This window comes from Rattus rattus, chromosome 1 (genome assembly GCF_011064425.1).
Source record: "Rattus rattus isolate New Zealand chromosome 1, Rrattus_CSIRO_v1, whole genome shotgun sequence".
NCBI classification, from domain to species: Eukaryota; Metazoa; Chordata; class Mammalia; order Rodentia; family Muridae; genus Rattus; species Rattus rattus.
In genome coordinates, this window is record NC_046154.1 from 58,908,885 (window position 1) to 58,927,818 (window position 18,934).

The following is an 18,934-nucleotide window of genomic DNA, read 5'->3' on the forward strand; positions in this document are numbered from 1 at the left end:
TAAAAGAGAGGCATGGACATTATTTTCATGATGTAACAGTTCAGAACATCAGCATAACGGGCAGCTTCATGTGACACCATTTCAACAATGATTTCATTTCCACATACTTTCCAAGAATGTCACCATCTCTAAATAAGAAATAATTCTAAATAAGAATAATTCATCTACAACTACTTTGGTGCTTCCATATTCTGGGAAAAGAACTTTGTCTCCAACTTTCACAGTGACAGGCTGAGTCTCTCCACCCTTTCCTTCTATATCTGATCCCATAGCCATAACTATTGGTTGCCTTACTTTTCCTTGAGACTTTTCCGGAAGCGTAATGCCACCTTTGGTTACAGTTTTGGCAGCACTCCTTTCCACCAATACTCTGTAAAGAGCAAAGGGAACTTTCTAAAAATTTGTCTAGCCATGACTTGCTCTCTCTGCAGCTCTGGACTCTGCACATGGGGCTGCTGCTACAAGGAGAGTTCTGTGGGCTGACCCAGGACCCTATCTAGTGGTTGTGTATGTGTGTGTGTTTGGGGGGGGGCTGTTGCATGTGTGAATGTAAGAGAACAATGTTCAGGAGTCTATTTTCTCCTCTCATCATGTGGGTTCAGGTGAATGAATTCAGATGACCAAGTTTGGCAGCAGATGCCCTTACCCACTGAGCTTCCTCTCTGGCTTACAAGTATGGAATTCATAGAAAATGTAAGTATCTGTGGATAGTTTGTTTGCATAAATAAATATGATAACAGAAGGGATAGCAAGATAACTGTGGCTACTTAAACATTAAACTGGTTTAGAGGAGGGCTCTGGTAATGGAAGCAACAAAACGATGGAGGGGCTGAGTCCAGAGACAGGATTGACGGGTTCATTCAGTACTCATGTACAAAAGTACTGATGGATGTGCAAACATCTTACTGTGTTCTCAGGAGTCTTGAGTCTGCTCTGATAGGCTTTAAAAGACGAATAAAAGGAAAAAGAAAGAGAATGAAATGACCATCAACCCATGTAAGACATCCTGAGAGTGACTTGGAATTTATTAATTTTATATATGTAAGAACCCTATAAGGTATGCTTAGTACTATTGTACACTGGGGTCCCATGTTACAGCTAGCTAGAAGTACATGCGAATATCTAACTTGTGTATCACATGCCTACTTCAGTCTGATAAAGCTTCTCTTATTTAAATAATGTTTTGCAATAATTTTGTGAGCTACTTTAGAGAAAGCTAAGAAACTACGAGCTGGAGGAAGTATAGTTTCCATATGCCTAACAAGGAGTCCAGCCTCTTCACTATCCCCATCCTCTTTTAAATGATGTCATTTTAATTGTTTGAGAATGGTGTATCCCTTTGCTCCAGTTAAACATTCTTTTTAAGTATGGCACAATTGATGTTTTGATCATTCTGTCAAAGGCTAGGTCCAGAGTTACCCATTCATCTAGATTTCATACGACAGTAAGGTTGATAACCAGAATCCATAGGACCCGTTTGACCAGAGACTGTCCAGTGTTGTGTCTGCCATGGCACGCATTTGTTTAGTGTCTATAGAGTGAATGCGTCTGCGAACAAATATTTTGAGTATGTTATTAAATGTTGTTTTCTTGTATGTAGATAGACATATAGGTAGACATTCAGTGTTGAGTCAATTCATGTAGGGTTCAACCCCTTGTTTTGTCATTATTTCCCTAAACAACCCAGGAAACTCAGGTCACTCCTTCCCTCGGCCAGTTTCCACAGTGGAAACTGGAAAGCTGGCAGATGATTGCTGAAGCGACTCCATGTGTGCCTATCACAGAGTCTAAATGAAGGGGATTGCAAAACACAAAGGGAAGGCCATGGGCTAGCTTGTGTGATGGTTTCCTAGTAGCCACAACTAAAATTTAATTATGACTAAATTATATCATTTAATTTTATTTGTTTGCACTCAGATATCAACTTGCAAACTCATAGAAAATACAAACTAAAGGCATGAAAAACATTCCCAGACAGGGAGGGTGTCCCAGCCTCAGTTCACTGTGACCTCTTCCTGTGATACCAGACAGTCAACCTCCATGTTTGCATGTGACTTCATAGTAAGACATAAAAGATCCAACATTTTAACCCAGAAAAGATCCAATAAAGACATATCACGTTATTCTTGTAATTTATGATAGCATTTGTTACAAGTAAAACTCCCATCAAATGTTGTTCTCTTTTGGCCAAAAGCCAAAGAAAGTTAGGATCAGCAAGCCAGAGATCTCTTTAACTTTCTGCTTCTCTATCCTGGAGTCAAACGCCATGGAGATGGGACCCATTTGAACCCTACACAGGGCTGCAGTGATGGGGCTCATGAATTCTAGCTTGTCACTTGCTCTAATTGTGTGTCTCTCCTGGGCTGAGTCTCTGAGCTTATGTGTGACTTCCACAGCTGACCTGTTATGGAGAGGATCTCTCAAGAAGCCTGGAAGAGAATTCTGGTTCCCCTCCCCTTTTCTTCTTTTTTTTTTTTTTTTTCCAGCAAGAAGTGAGATACTAGCAGATTGTCGACCACGATCCTGGAAAAGACAGTATGGGAATAGAGGGGAAAGGCGTTCTGGGGGGGGGGCAAAGCTAAGAAGTTTCCTTCTGCCTCAGCCTCCTCTGAAGGAATGAATAAGCAGTCAGGAGGATGTAGAGAAAAACAAGTCTCAGTGAGAGAATGCTGGCATCTATAGAAAACCCCACTCACGAGGAGACCATATGCATATACATTTTTTTTTTTTTTTAAACTGAAGAGGCACTGTAACCAACTAAGTTGGGTCATTTGCTTTAACTCTGTGTACACTTCTAAAAGTGGCAGGGCACATCTGTCTTAATCATGATTTATTATTATGTCATCAAACAGAGCTTGGCATGTTATACAGTGTTTTTTTTTTTTTCTGACCATGATGGAAGCATACTATAAAAGAATAAGAATTTTTCCATTTATTCAGAAATTGAATTGCATATTTTTCCCCTATTAATTTATTCACTTTCCATCCCAGTCACTGCCTCCCCCTCCTCCTGGTGCCCCACTTACACAGTTCCTTTCCTATGCCCCTCAACCCTTTTTCTCTGAGAAGATGGACACCCCCACTGAGTATCCCAGGATCCGGAGACGTTGTTTCTGGAGAGCTAGACTTCTCTGCAGCTGAGGGAGGCACAAGGCAGCCCAATTAGGGGAATGGGATTCACAGACAGGCAACAGCTTTAGGGACAGCCTCCGCTCCAATTGTTGAGGAGCCCACAGGAAGACCAAGCTGCACATTTGCACTCTCTCGCTTGCTGGCTCTCTCTCTCTCTCTCTCTCTCTCTCTCTCTCTCTCTCTCTCTCTCTCTCTCTCTCTCTCTCTCTCTCTCTGCTTTTTGGTTGGTGGTTTAGTTTCTGAGAGTTCCCAAGGGTCCATGTTAGTTGAATTTGTTGGTTTTCCTGTGGAGTTTCTATTCCTTAAGGAGCCGTCAATTCTTCTCCCAACTCTTCCAAGAAACTCCAGAGCTCCATCTAACTTTGGTCTGTGCTTCTCTATCTGTTTCAGTCAGCTGCTGGGCGGGGCCTCGCAGAGGAAAAGTTATGTTAGGCTCTGGTTTGCAAGCGTAACGGAGTATCATAGTGTCAGGGATTGGTGCTTGCCCTTGGGTGGGTCTCATGTTGGGCCAGTTATTGGTTGGCCATCCCCTCAGTCTATTTCTTGAAAGGGAATGTTTAGAAGCGAACTCCTTGGCCTGGGGTTAACAATAGAGCCCTACCCACTACCGCCTCTGTTCCTGGAAGTCCCAGCTGCTCAGGATTTGGTCAGGGCAAATCCCTGCACCCTCTCTCCCCTTCCTACCTGCTGAATCGCCAGGTGCGACTGCGTAAAGTCCATTTGGAACAAATTGCCCACGAAGGGCAAGCGCGGCGGCCCTGGCGGGTAGTTCTTGGGGCGCCGGCTTTTGAGGTAGTCAGCCAGGAACAGGAAGGTGACAGCAGCCAGTAGCAGAGTCCGGAGATGGAGAGCTGCCCAGAAGGCAGCTGCCAGGGAGCCCGCGGCTGCGAGCATGGCTGGCACTTGAGCACTTGAGCAGACCGTGTAGGGGAATTAGGGTTTGAGCTGAGGTTCAGGGATCCTATCCTTGCAGGGCTGTCAGCTAAATCTATTCCACCCTACCCCGCCCCCTTTCCCAGCCACGCCCCTCTATTTCCTTCTGAGGCCCTGAGACCTAGAGACACAGACAGCCTCTCTGAGCAAAGATCTTAGCCACTCCTTCCTGTTAGCAGAGGACCCAACCCCTACTAGGACAGCTCAGTGCTCTCTGCCCGGTCCCTACACACATCTAGGGTTGTTGAAGATCTTTTTCTGATTTTTAGACTGTCATTTTGTCCTGTTGGTGGTGTCCTTTGACTTACGGAAGCTTTTCAGTTTCATGAGGTCCCATTTATGAATCGCTGACTTTATCTGAGTCGTTGATGTTCTGTTCAGGAAGTTGTCTCCTATACCAATGAGTTCAAGGCTATTTCCCACCTTCTGTTCTATTAGATTTAGTGTATCTGATTTAATGTTGAGGTCTTTGATCCATTTGGACTTGAGTTTTGTGTAGGCTGATATGGATCTTGTCTTAGTATTCTGTCTTCGTTAAGGTTTCCATTGCTAGGAAGAGACACCATGACATAGGCAACTCTTACAAAGGACATCAGTTAATTGAGGCTGGCATACAGGTTCTTAGGTTTAAGCCATTATGGTTATGAAAGTGTCTAGGCAGGCATGGCACTGGAGGAACCGAGAGTTCTACATCTTGTTCGGAAGGCAGATAGGAGAAGGGTCTCATTGCCCACTCAAAAAGTGACACAGTTCTTCCACAAAGCTACAACTCCTAGTAGTGCCCACTCTCTTGGATAAGTATATTCAAACTACCACAAATCTATTTGCATTTTTCTACCCCCACATACCATTTCAATAGGTTTTAAGAACTTTAATCTACCAATGTTTATAGACAGTGCAGACATCCAGTTGTTGAAGATATGCTCTCTCTTCCATTGTACTGTTTTAGTTTCTTTGTCAAATATGTGGTTTTGTCATACATATGTGGGTTTTTTCTGTCTTTGATTCTATTCCACTGATCATCCTGTCTGTTTTTCTACCAATACTGAGCAGTTTTTATTATTGTTCCCCTGTAGTGCAGCTTGAAGTCAGAAATGGTGATACCTTCAGAAGTTCTTTTCTTGTTCAGGATTGTTTTAGCTAGTCTGAGTTTTTTGTTGTTTCCATTTGAAGTTGAGGATTGCTCTTTCAAGATATATAAAGAATGTTACTGGAATTTTGATAGGAATTGCATTGAATCTGTAGCTTGCTTTTGGTAGGATGGCCATTTTCACTATATTAATCCTACCAATCCATTAGATGAGTCTTGAGGGACTTCAAGTTCTCGTCATGCAGGTCTTAACTCACTTGGTCAGAGTTACACCAAGATATTTTATATTATTTGTGGCTATTGTGAAGGGTATTGTTTTCCTAACATCTTTCTCAGCCCATTTTATTACTTATCATTTTATGCAATCTAGTTGTGCCCAGTATAATAAACATGTACAAATGTTATATATCCTTATCTCTTTATGCTATGAGTAAGGCTGAGCAAAGTATTCAAATGGTCGAGTTTATCATGTGGACTTAAGGCAACATCCTTTTCTATTTTTAGAGCTAACTATCTGGGAATGAAATGTCATTACGGATAAATCTACCACTTTCAATGTTACTTTAGTAAAAAACATTTACTCTTTCAATTGTAATGGTATAAAAGAGAGCTCCTGATTTCTTCTAGTTAATTCTGTATCCAGCCACTTTATAAAGGTGTTTATCTGCTGTAGGAGTTCTCTGGTGGACTTTTTGGGGATCATTTATGTATACTATCATATTATCTGCAAATAGCAATATTTTTATTAATTACTTAGGAATTTTACATCATGAATCCTGAGCACTGAAATAAAATTATTTTTTCATTAGAACCTACTTTGGAAAAAATTTCTTGTCAAAATCTATGTGAATAACATTAAATTTTATAGCGTAATGAAATATTAGTCATACAAATCTGATTAATGTTTTATAAAAACAATTAACATTTTAAAGTTTTATAAAACACTTAATAGACCCCCACATACCATTTCAATAGGTTTTAAGAACTTTAATCTACCAATGTTTACAGACAGTATGCATTTATCAAGCCTTTTAGTAAATAACCCAAACACTCACATTTATAAGTATGTACTTGTGCATTTTAATTGGGTATCCTACCTAATTACATACATATGTATATATAATATTTCAGTACTCAATGCAAATAAATAAAAAATGAAGTGGTCATAGGTTCTGTTGCTTACTTTTTTCTGTGGACAGGAAAAGAGCATGAGGAAATAATTATCATAGACAGACAAGACATAATTATGTGCAATCTAGTTGTGCCCAGTATAATAAACATGTACAAATGTTATATATCCTTATCTCTTTATGCTATGAGTAAGGCTGAGTAAAGTATTCAAACGGTTGAGTTTATCATGTGGACTTAAGGCAACATCCCTTTCTATTTTTAGAGCTAACTATCTGTGAATGAAATGTCATTAGATAAATCTACCACTCTCAATGCTACTTTAGGTAAAAAACATTTACTCTTTCAATTGTAATGTCACGAAACCCCATTTCTCATGCTTGCTTTTGTAGCCAAATGAAAGAAGGGGAAATAGATAAAGAGGATCATGGGCCAGCTAGCAGCTACCTGTCTCATACCAATCTCCCTTCTCTCTTACACTGGACTACGAAATGATGATTTGTCCCATATTTACTTGGCTTTTGGTCATCACTGATCTTATGTAGCTCTGTTTTGCTCTCTAGACACTCCTAGTGTTCTCTAGAACAGAAATTATTCCATCCACTATTGATCTGAGGAGCTTATGCTAAGTTCCTACCATGCTAAGATCCTAATGCCTAGTATAACGTCTAAAGACAAGTGGGGTTTTAGCCTCTCATGAAATTAAAATGCATTGAGTGTAAATTCACCTATTTTGGACTTAAAAGTTATAGGAGTCAGCTCCTTTCTAAGAACATCATAGGTGTGGGAAGCTGGCAGAGTCTCCCTTGTCTAAGCAATTGACTTTATATAAAACAGAGAAGACAAGAAGGAAGTTGAAGGAGTAGAATGCCCCTTGTATGGTTTAGGAGATATACAACTATTCCTCATATGGTTTGAATCCAGAATGTGCTTCTTTCTCAAGCAGCCTTCACTGTGTCTCAGGATGCTCTCTTAAAGGCTAGAAAGTGGCTTAGGATATAGGGAGAATAACTTTTATGAAGATGTTCCCTAGAAAAGTGATGCATTATTTTATCTACTGAGGAATAGGTTAGGATGAGTTTAGGGGATTTCTGCATTTGGTGTCTGTGGTAGTTTCCAACACTAAGTGGGAACTAAGATAGCTTGCAAGAGGATGAGCCGAGTGATGATCAGGTAAACATCAACAATGCTTCCAGATGAATCCTAGCATGAACACTAAGAAGCCTTAGTTGGTACAGAGACATAACTCTGTACATTGTCATCTACAGTAGCCTGGGATTTCCCCTAGGCTCTTCAGACCCAACTTATTCCACAATAAGACACATGGGGAGGAGGGGGGAACCCATGGATCTAGCTGGATATGTACCAGAGGCTTGCCTTATCTGGCATCAATGGGAGGAGTGCCCTTTGATCCTGTGGAGGCTTGATGATGCAGGGTAGGGGAATGCTAGGGCCCTGAGGCAGGACTGGGTGAGTGGGTGGGTGGGTGGGGGAGCACCCTCTTAGGGGCATGGTGAAGGGGGAGGAGATAGGGGGATTGTGGATGGGAAACTGGAAATAGATAACATTTGAAATATAAAGAAACAAAATAACCAATAAAAAAATAAATACACAATTAAAAAGGACATTTGGTTTTTGATATAGTAAACATGAGATTTCAGAGAAAGAGAGCACTTCAAAGAGAAACTAAGATATCCAGATGGAGGTGAGAGCTTTCCAGTGGGAAGTAGTCTTTATGGGTTGTAAGCATATCATGGAATGCATCTTCTTTTGTTTTTAGATTAAACTAAGCCATAGGTATCTTCTCTTTGGAAAAGGAATTTGCTCTGCTTGAAGATAAGTAGTGAATGGCAAAGTTCAGTGGACATTAGGTGAGGAATGAGTCTGAAAATAGTTACATCCCTTTGAATGTTGACCAAATCCAGGAAGATGAGAGACACAGAAAGTATTCACCAAAATCCCCCTGAAGAGATAATACTGGGAGTTTGGATAGAGGGGACCCATGTTGGTACCTGGATCTTGCAGTGAAAATTGATTTATTTTTGCGATTGACCCACATCTAGGCATCATAGCTGTTGACAGAAAACAGAAAATTTACCTCGAGAGACTAAAATGTAGTTTATTCTGGGTATCAGTATGAGTAATCATGGCCCAGGAACACAGATTCAGTTTACACTAAAATTCACCTTCCCATGTAGTAACAGTTTCATGAAGTTTTATAGTAAGAGAACAAAAAGTGTCAGAAATCACAGGACTCTTCAAATACATTGAAGAAGCCACCAGAAATCTCTGCTAGAGGCATAGAGGCTATTACTCTCTGATGACAATAACAGTCTTTAGTTTGGTGCAAGTCAGTGATCAGTTAAATTTTCACATCCCAATGGTTTCTCTTTAGATCATATACAAAGGTGGAGTATTAGTGACTATTAAGGGTACTAACGATAACCCAAGATGTATCTGGGCCTGAAGAACTTCAGCTTCTCCACAATCATTAGAGCTCTAATCAGTTAATCACCCTTGCAGAAGATGCAGTGAAGACGTTCTTTATAGGAACATTCATTAACAAGCACATTGAGATAAATCTCAATTGTCATTTGTGTAACCACAGAAGACATTGTTGCTTTCCTATCTTGGTACTCCTAGGGATAATTACAATAGATGAGGTTTTGTAATCTCAGCATGATTTCTAAGACAGTATGGGTGAAAATAGCCTCCCTCCTCAGAGTTTCTCAACAAACAATACCATCTTATTTTTGCGATTCATTGAAAATATTGCTTGTTAAATTTGCTATTCTTAGTCAACCTGATTTAAAGAAGTGTGTGTGTGTGTGTGTGTGTGTGTGTGTGTCTGTGTGTGTGTGTGTGTGTGTGAATGCTTTGGAGACATTTTGCTCTATTAACATGTAGGAATCAGTCTCTCTGTTCCTCTTCCTGTCTTTTTAAAAATGATTAACTGAAATGTCTAATTTTAACTGCTGCACACAACTTTTCTTCCTTAGCCCTACAGAGTCAGTTATAATCTTCTGCTTACATGTGGGTTCCAGACACTGAGCTAACACTACCAGGTTTGTGAGTTAAGTATCTTTATTCTCTGAACCATCTCTCTGGCCTTGTGGACTAATTTAAATGCCAATTTTGAGCAGCCTTCCTGAAATGATTCAGATATGACACTTTCAAATGTTAATTGTGAAAACTGATATAGAAAAATTTAGTAACAGAATTTCTGACATATTACCAACAATCTTAACACTTAAAGAAGGATTTAATTAATAAAATATGCTCTTGATAAGACCTAAGAAAATTCCTATGGTGGTTTGAATAAATGTCCCCCATGGGCTTATGTATTTGAGAAGTCACTCCCCACCCCTTGCTGGTGGCGTTTTCCAAGGGCATAGGATCTTTAGGAGGTGGAGGCTTGTTAGAAGTAAGTCACTCTGCGTGGACTATGAGGTAGCCTTGATTGACCACACTTCCTGTTTTTCCTCTTAGTTTCCTGTATGCAGATGAAATGTGGTCTTAATGCCTGGTGGGTGAGCCTCGACCTCACCATGCGGTATCACCATCAGGACAAACTCTATTCCCTGGAAGAACAGGGCAAAACAAATGCTTTTGTTCTTTAAGTCAGTGCTTCCGAGGGCCTGGGCATTCTATCTCAGCAGCAGAAAGGGGAGGAATATAATTATTAGAATGGTTTCTGTTTGGCAAACAATATGTAAAAATTTTAAAGATTAATTTTAGAATCAGCCAGTGTGTAGAGTTACCTTTATATGATTTCTGGGCTTTGGTTTTTTTTTTTTTATGAGATGGACATATTATTTGTCTGTATTGAGATGTGCTGCTCTCATTTTGAGGTAATTGCTAATTAATAATATATTTTAGTTGTAAATGTTATGAGATGATATCTCAATATTTAATGTTATGTAAAAATTATATGATTATTGAGATAAAACAAGTATCACAAAATTAAAGTGTTAGGTTTTGGATTGTTTGTTTCAGTGTGTCATTAAAATAATATTTGTGTTTGCAACAGAAAATGTTTTTGTGATATCAGTCGTATTATATATAATAATTCTGTGTAATGCAACAGATGCAACATGATAAGGTGCAGAAAGTTTCTTTACTTTTCTGTTTTTAGATAAATTTCTACTGAATGAAAAGTGACGGTATCTAAATACTGTTCACAATTTGTCAGAAAAATAGAAAAAAATGATAAGGCTTAAAGAAAAATCTTAAAAGAAACAAATGATATGTAGTTAGGTTGACCATAACAAAAGTTCTGTTTACAAGAGACTTTTTTCTGCTTTATATATTAAAGTAGTTAGACTTGGAATACCTGTTTTCTTTTAATAAGATAGAAAAGGGTTGACTTTAAAAGAGAATTTAGAGGCTGGGAAGTTGACTCTGTGGTAAAGGCAGTTGCTGCTAAAGTTGACAACCTCGATTGTATCCCTGAGACCTAAGTGGTAGAAATTATTCACATACATGAATATTCGTGGATGTGCATGCATCCACATACACGTGCGTGCACACACATATCATTTAATAAATTAAAAATAGTAAAATTATTTACTATTGTATGTATTAGAATATTAAATTCCACTGGAGAAAACTGATTTTTTTCCTAGCAAGTGAGTACTTATAATCAAGTATTTTTAAGTGATTTGGGAAATTGAGGGTTCAGTGGTTAAAAGCATTTATGAGTCTTTTTTTTTTTTTTTTTACAGAGGACTAGCAACTCCTAACCAATTTAAGCCTCAATTCAAAAGGACTAGAGAATGTTAAGTTCCATCAATGGACCTGAGGGTGAAAAGTTAAATTTGTCTGGCATAGACCAGTATCCCCAACCTGAGCAAGAGTAGTGACTGAGGAAACCTGAATTGAGGGTTGTACAACAGTATAGACACCTGGCAATTTAGTCAGACCTCTTTTTGGCTTAGGAGGTTCCCTTACTACTCAATTTTTGGTCTACATGGAAATCAGGAGTCCTTAAGGATGCTCTCGGTCATCCAACATAAGAAGAAGCAAGTAAGGCAGAAAAATCAGAGGATGGAAGGTTGAGAATATTTGGACATTATTGGATCTGTGGTATTTAAAATGAGAAATATCCCTCATAAACTTACATATTTAACCTGATCACTATTTGATGGTGATGATTGAAGAAGTTATGAAACCTTTAGGAGGTAGAGGCTTGTTGGGAGAAGAATGTCTCTGGACTTAAGTGGGCTTAAGTGTTTATGGTCTTGACCCACTTTCGTTTTTTTGTTTTTTGTTTTTGCTTCCTTTGTGTTTATGGGACTATGATTTCTCAGTTTTTTTGCTCTGATCCCTGCTGCCTCCCCTTCAATATTGGAGCTTCCCACTGGAAACACAGGCAAAACAAACTCTTTCAACATTCAATTGTCTTTAGTTAGGGAGTTCTGTTACAAGGGAACATAACTGATATTGATTCTGGGACTGCCCTTTTAAGAAGGGAATATATTTCTTTTTGGAGATATGTGGAAGATATTAAAAATTTGAAACTAACAAAATAATTCATTATTGTACTGCACCAATAAATATAGTTAAATCCTATTGGTGGGTTCTGCTATGTGCCCCAGTGGTCATACACATAGCCTTATTTTGCTATGCCTTAAACAGTTCAACAGCTGGGACACTGTCTAACCTCCACATGGTTAATTCTAAGTTATTAGTTACTAGTTCTATATTCTATCTTGGCTGCTCTGGACCCAGAGGGCTGCCCAACTGGGCCAGGCTCTCCTGGCTCCTTCACATGGTAGCCATGCCTCTCTGTCCTGAACTCATCTCAGGCATGGTGTCTGTCCTCTCCTCCACATTCTCCCAACATGGAGGATCTCCTTCTTCTTTCTCCTCCTAGTCTCAAGCCCTGGAATCCTCAAATCCTGCCTTTGACTCCCTTCTCAGCTATTGGCTGTTGGCGTCTTTATTTATCAATCAGAACAAACTGAGGGCAGGTTCCCAGAAGCTATGTGCAGATACTCTCATACAAATAGTTTTTTGGGGAATATAATTAGCATTCGTAATACCAGAACTTAATGAGCCATTCTAGAAGGAGCTTCTTAGAAGACAGTAGTACTGAGTATAGCAGACAGCAAAGGCACAGCTCCTGAGGTTTCAAAGGGAATCAAAGAGATCTGTAACTACACCTGGGGTAAAAGCCATTTGTTTGATATTTTGTCAGAGAATATGACTTCCATCTACCCTTGTCATAAGAACTGTGTGAAGCTAAATTTAAAAGCAATGGATGCATTACTCTGACAGAGGATATTACTCAAAACAGCATGATAGTGAATCTCTGGCATGATTGTTACTGATAACTCTTATGTAGGTCTACAATGATAAGGAGGAAGAGGACCAGAAATAAGTACAAACTATAGTTTGGAGAGCAAAAGAATATTAGCGGTCTTAATGGTAAAGTCAAGGCAAGTACTAAAAAAGAGGCTGTAGTAATTAAGGAGGTTAGCACTCTTAGAGAGAGGCTTGTTGCTCTGCATTTAAATAATGGGAAGGGTGCACAAGAGCAAGATCCCACTGAGTAAGTAGCCAACCTGGTAAAGGAAAAAGCCTAAGGGGTTGCTTGTACCCAATGAAAATTGCGTTAACATAGGGAGGTTGGTGCTGATCTTAAAGAAATAATTCCAGCTACAATGACATCAGAAACAATAAAACCTGTCTCCAGGAATAACAATGCCTCAAAGCAAAGAAAAAAGAAATTAAAGAAGATACTAAACAATGAAGAGATTCTTCATGTTCATGAACAAGAGTAATTAGTATTTTCAAATTGACTATATTGCCAAAATCAATCTGTGGGATCTTCTTGAACACTCCAATTATATATTCCAATGATATCTATGTATCCTAATGATATCTATATAATACAATGATATCTATATATTCCAATGATATATATTCCAATGATAAATATATATGCAAAAAATCATAAAATTCTATAGAAGTACAAAAGGCTCCAGTAAGTCAGACCAATCTTGAATAGAAGAACACTTGCTGAAGATACTATAGTAGAATTCCAAATATTATATTAAGCCAAATATAAGCAGGGTATTGACACAAAGACATATATGTAGAACATAGAATAGAACAGAAGATACAGAAAGAAATCCACGCCATCACAGAAAAATGATGACATGTTCTCCAACATGAGAGGGTTGGTCACCTCTCTTGGATAAGCCAGTTAAATCAGTCAATTAATAGTAAAAATAGAACACTAGAGATGGATTTAATGTGGTTACAATAAGAAGAAGACCAAAGAGATGTAGCTTATTCATCCTCCACAGCTATTATTGACGTCCAGAAATGAAACTAATGTTTAAAGATAAGGCAAGAGATATGGCTAGATAAGCATCTAGCCAAGATGTGGTACCACCAATCTTTATCACAGATCCAAATCTCTCAGTAAGTTCAAATAACAAGTTGTAAATCTTTCTCCAGGAGACAAGATTCACACTCTGGAGGTAAATTGCTCCCCTGGCAAACCCCAGGGCTTCAGAACTGTCTTATGTAGCAGGAGATTCCTGGGGGGAATTCTAATGAGGGTTGATGTTTCAATAGTCTTGTAGCCAAAGAGAGAGGCACAAATGTCTCTTTTGAATATATTTATTACTGTCAGACATGTTGGTGGCAGTACAACAAAAGAGATAAGTGACTAGTGAAGGGGCAGACTGTAGAATAGGAAAAAAAAATTTAGTCTGCTATTTAGTAGGTAGCTAATGACCAGACTATCTAAAGTACTAACAAACAAAAAAATATAGTTAGTTGGGCAAAAACTGAACAAATGTGACTCAAAAGAAAAAAAAATGTGTTGTCTTACAGTCTGCATGACCTCTGACCATGCTCTTCTGGCCTTTAGTGTCTCTATTGAGAAGTCTGGTGTCATTCTGATAGGTCTTCCTTTGCTATGCTATTTGGCCTTTCCCCTTGAAGCTTTTAATATCCTTTCTTTGTTCTATATGTTTACTGTTCTGATTATTATGTGACAAGGGGATTTTCTTTTCTGGTCCCATTTGTTAGGTGTTTTATGTTTCTTGTACCTTTATGGCCATCTCCTTCTTCAAGTCAGATAAGTTTTCTTTTATGATTTTGTTGAAGAAGTTTTCAGGTCCTTCAAGCTGGGAATCTTCGTTCTCCTCTATTCCCATTATTCTTAGATTTGGTCTTTTCATTGTGTCCTGGATTTCCTGGACATTATGTGTTAGGAGTTTTTTATGTTTTGAATTTTCTTTTACAGTTGTGTCAATTTCTTCCATGGTATTTTTTTTTAATTAACTTGAGTATTTCTTATTTACATTTGAGTGTTATTCCCTTTCCGTTTTCGGGCAAACATCCCCTAATCCCTCCCCTTTTTTTTTTTTTTTTTTATTAACTTGAGTATTTCTTATGTACATTTCAAGTGTTATTCCCTTTCCCGGTTTCCGGGCAAACATCACCCCCCCCCCCCCCCCTCCCTTTGTGGATTTCCCCCCCCCCCCCCATTGCCGCCTTCCCCCAACAATCTAGTTCACTGGGGTTCAGTCTTAGCAGGACCCAGGGCTTCCCCTTCCACTGGTGCTCTTACTAGGATATTCATTGCTACCTATGAGGTCAGAGTCAGGGTCAGTCCATGTATAGTCTTTAGGTAGTAGCTTAGTCCTGGAAGCTCTGGTTGCTTGGCATTGTTGTACATAGGGGTCTCAAGCCCCTTCAAGCTCTTCCAGTTCTTTTTCTGATTCCTTCAAGCGGGGGTCCTATTCTCAGTTCAGTGGTTTGCTGCTGGCATTCCTCTGTATTTGCTGTATTCTGGCTGTGTCTCTCAGGAGCGATCTACACCGGCTCCTGTGGGTCTGCACTTCTTTGCTTCATCCATCTTGTCTAATTGGGTGGCTGTATGTATGGGCTACATGTGGGGCAGGCTCTGAATGGGTGTTCCTTCAGTCTCTGTTTTAATCTTTGCCTCTCTTCCCTGCCAAGGGTATTCTTGTTCCCCTTTTTAAAGAAGGGTGAAGCATTCACATTTTGATCATCCGTCTTGAGTTTCATTTGTTCTAGGCATCTAGGGTAATTCAAGCATTTGGGCTAATAGCCCTTATCAGTGAGTGCATACCATGTATGTCTTTCTGTGATTGCCTCCCCCCTTCTTTATGGGTGTTCCCCTCCCCATCCTCCCCCATTGCCGCCCTCCCCCAACAATCTAGTTCACTGGGGTTCAGTCTTAGCAGGACCCAGGGCTTCCTCCTTCCACTGGTGCTCTTACTAGGATATTCATTTGCTACCTATGAGGTCAGAGTCCAGGGTCAGTCCATGTATAGTCTTTAGGTAGTGGCTTAGTCCCTGGAAGCTCTGGTTGCTTGGCATTGTTGTTCATAAGGGTCAGGCCCTTCGAGAAGAGCTCCATGGTATTTTTTACACCTGAGATTCTATCTTCTCTCTCTTTTATTCTGTTGGTAATACTCATGTCTGTAATTCTTGACCTCTTTCCTCAGTTTTCCATTTCCAGGTTTTCTTTCATTTGTGTTTTCTTTATTCTTTCTACTTCCACTTTTCGGTCTTGAATTGCTTTATTCAATTCCTTCACCCGTTTGATCGTGTTTTCCTGTATTTCTTTAAGGGATTTATTTGTTTTCTCTTCAGAGGCTTTTACCTGTTTACCTGTGTTTTCCTGTATTTCTTTCAGTGAGTTATTTATGTCCTCCTTAAAGGACTCTATTATCTTCCTGAGATAGGATTTATGTCGGCTTCCTGATGTTCTGGTATGGTGGTGTATCCAGAGCTTGCTGTGGTGAGAGAAATGGGTTCTTAGGATGTCCACATATATTGGCTTCTGTTGCGTATGATCTTGTGCTTGCCTCTCCCCATCTGGTTATCCATGGTATTTGCTGGTCTGGAAGACTCTGTCTTTTGTCCCTGGGTTGCTACAGATCTCGTGGTAGGCCTGTGGCCTTGGCTGGAGCAGACCTTCTGTGGGCCTTCAGAGGGGCAGAGAAGCTGCTGATTTATTGCCCTGGCTGCAGTAGATCTCTTGGGAGGTCTTGAGATCGTTGGGTCTTCAGAGGAAAAGTCAAACTCTTGTCCTGTGTGAAGCTGTTCTCCAGGGGGTCTATGTTTCTGTTTCCCTGTGTGCAGCAAAACTCCAGGGAGGCTTTCAGTCTTTTGGCTGAGTTGCCCTACATGCCACAGAGCCCACGGGAGGTTTTCAGACTGTGGTATTGGTTGCCTAGTTGCCCTATGTGCAGCAGATCTCCTGGGATGCCTCAGGCTGTGTGGGGTCAGTTGTCCTCTGTGCAGCAGAGCGTCTGGGATGCCTCATGTCTTCAGGGGAGCAGACCAGCTAGCAGTCTGTCCCAGAAGAAAGGACCAGCCAGAAGGGGAGTGGAATTCAGTGGGCAGGGGTTTTGGGAGGTCATGGGTCCCAAGTCCACTGGGCTCTCAGTGGCAGCTGCGGGACTTCTGGAGGGTTCTTACCAAATGCTCTGAGTGCAGCGGATCTTCTGGGATGCCTCAAGATATGCTGTCTTCAGGAAACAGACTAGCTAGCACTCTGTCCCTGAAGAAAGGAATGGGCAGAAGGAACAACAGAAGAATCTTGAATGGCTGAGAAGCACCTAAAGAAATGTTCAAAAACCTTAGTGAACAGGGAAATGCAAATCAAAATGACCCTGAGATTCCATTTTATACCAATCAGAATGGCTAACATCAAAACCTCAGGCCAAAACCAGTGCTAGCAGAAAGAATTGAAATAGGTAACTTCCAGAGGTAGGAAGGTGACTCAAAGGGAGGGACCTTAGATGCTCTACAGTCAGGAGAGGGAACTTGTTGAACCTACCTCCAGCAGAAAGATAGGGCATCAAGTGAGGGATGATCCCAATGTCAAAACTCTGACCCATAATTGTTTCTGTTTGAAAGAACTGCAGGGATGGAAATTAAGAAAACCTTAAGGAAAAGAAGGTCCAGTGACAGCCCCAAAGTGGGATTCAGCTCAAGTGGAGGACCCAAGGCCTGACACTGTTACTGAGGCTATGGAACACTCACAAAAAGGGACCTATCATCCTGCCCTCCAAAAGACCCAACAAGCAGCTGAAAGAGTCAGATGCAGATTTTTGCACCCAACCAATGGACAGAGGTGCTTACTCCTGTGAGTGAATCAGGGAAAAGCTAGAAGAAGCTGAGGAGGAGGGCTACCTTGTGGGAGGACCAGCAGTCTCAATTAACCTGGACCCCTGAGATCTCTCAGATACTGGACCACCAACCAGGCAGCATACACCAGCTGATATGAGGCCCTCAACACATATACAGCAGAGGACTGATAGGTCTGGGTTCAGTCAGAGAAGATGCACCTAACCTGGAGGCCCCAGGGAGATTAGAGGTCTCGTGGGATGGGTTGGATGGGTGTATCCTTGTGGAGACAGGGTTTGGGGGGAGGAGGAGGTATGGGATATGGAACAGTTGGAGGGTGGACTGGGAGGGGAATAAAATCTGGAGTATAAAAAAAGATTAAATAAAAAGAAGGAACAAGGTAAAAAGTTAAATGCTTAATGATTACATGAAAAAGTGTTCAATATGTTTAGCCTCAGGAAGTATAAATAACAACTCCTTTGACATGCAAGTCCACCCAAGTCAGATGTCTGTCATCTCTAAAACAAAAATCAACCTATACAGGTAATTAACTTTTCCTGAATTTCTGAGCACTGGAGCCTTATGCTATGTCAGCCTTAAGAATCGAGACTTTGTCACTTGTCCTCAATAAGACAATTAAACAGACATGCAAAAAGAAAAGATTCATTTAATGTGACCATGTTGGGATGAAGAGCAAAGAGTTCCCGAGATCATTCAAGTCCATCTTTGGTCCTAACATCAAATTGAGGTTTAAATGGTAGTTAAGATGTGGGCATAACTAAGCAGTTCTGGTCAAGGTTTAAAACCCACTATCATTATGGATAACTGTCTGAGGTCTAGTCTCTCCTACATGGTGGTCTGATAAGTTGTCAGAATATAAATTCCTCTTCTGGCTACTCCAGTTTTTCTTCCTATTTCTTCAAACATGACTTTCCTGGGGAAATGTCAATCTCTTAAAGACAATTCTTTCAATAGTTTAATAGCCCACCATTAGTAGTTTAATGATGGGTGCATGATTATTTGCTTTGATGATCTTTATACTTATAAAACCTTTAAGTGTTGTTGGTGATAATGAAGATAAACAATTAATTCACTCTATATGAACATAAATATGGAAGATCCTCTAAAAAGTAAAAATAGAACTTCCATGTAATATAGCTGCTTCAACCCTGCACACATACTAAGAGGAATCAAAGTCAACATGTTATAAAGATAACATCATCTTCAATTGAAGCACAATTCACTAAGATGTTACATTAAGTATTCCTGGGACTATGTAGACAAATACCCATTCACCTCAGACAGGACACTAATGAAGGGACAAAGTACTGCTCTACCAAAGCCCAACTTGTCAAATCAGTGTGTTTATTGGGCTTAATTACAGAGCATAGGTGAACCACACCTTACACTGAACTGTCTACAAGGCTGATCATTTGATAAAATTGTCAATGGCTATTGAAAATTTAGTATCTGCAAGTCCAGAGACCAATTACAATTTTTATCACACTTTCCATAGCTTCATTAATA

General features: G+C 40.0%; 1 protein-coding gene and 1 pseudogene across 4 annotated transcripts in view; both read right to left on the bottom strand.

The window, feature by feature from the left end:
* LOC116900171 (cytochrome P450 2J3) overlaps positions 1 to 18,934 on the bottom strand; it is a 326,660-nt gene that overhangs the window by 17,968 nt on the left and 289,758 nt on the right. For all 4 annotated transcript variants that reach the window (XM_032901936.1, XM_032901931.1, XM_032901952.1 and 1 more), the window contains exon 1: positions 3,817 to 4,026. In XM_032901936.1, coding sequence (XP_032757827.1) covers positions 3,817 to 4,026 — 210 coding nt within the window. Of the gene's footprint in view, positions 1 to 3,816 lie in introns of those variants that run through there.
* LOC116885415 lies at positions 41 to 413 on the bottom strand (annotated as a pseudogene).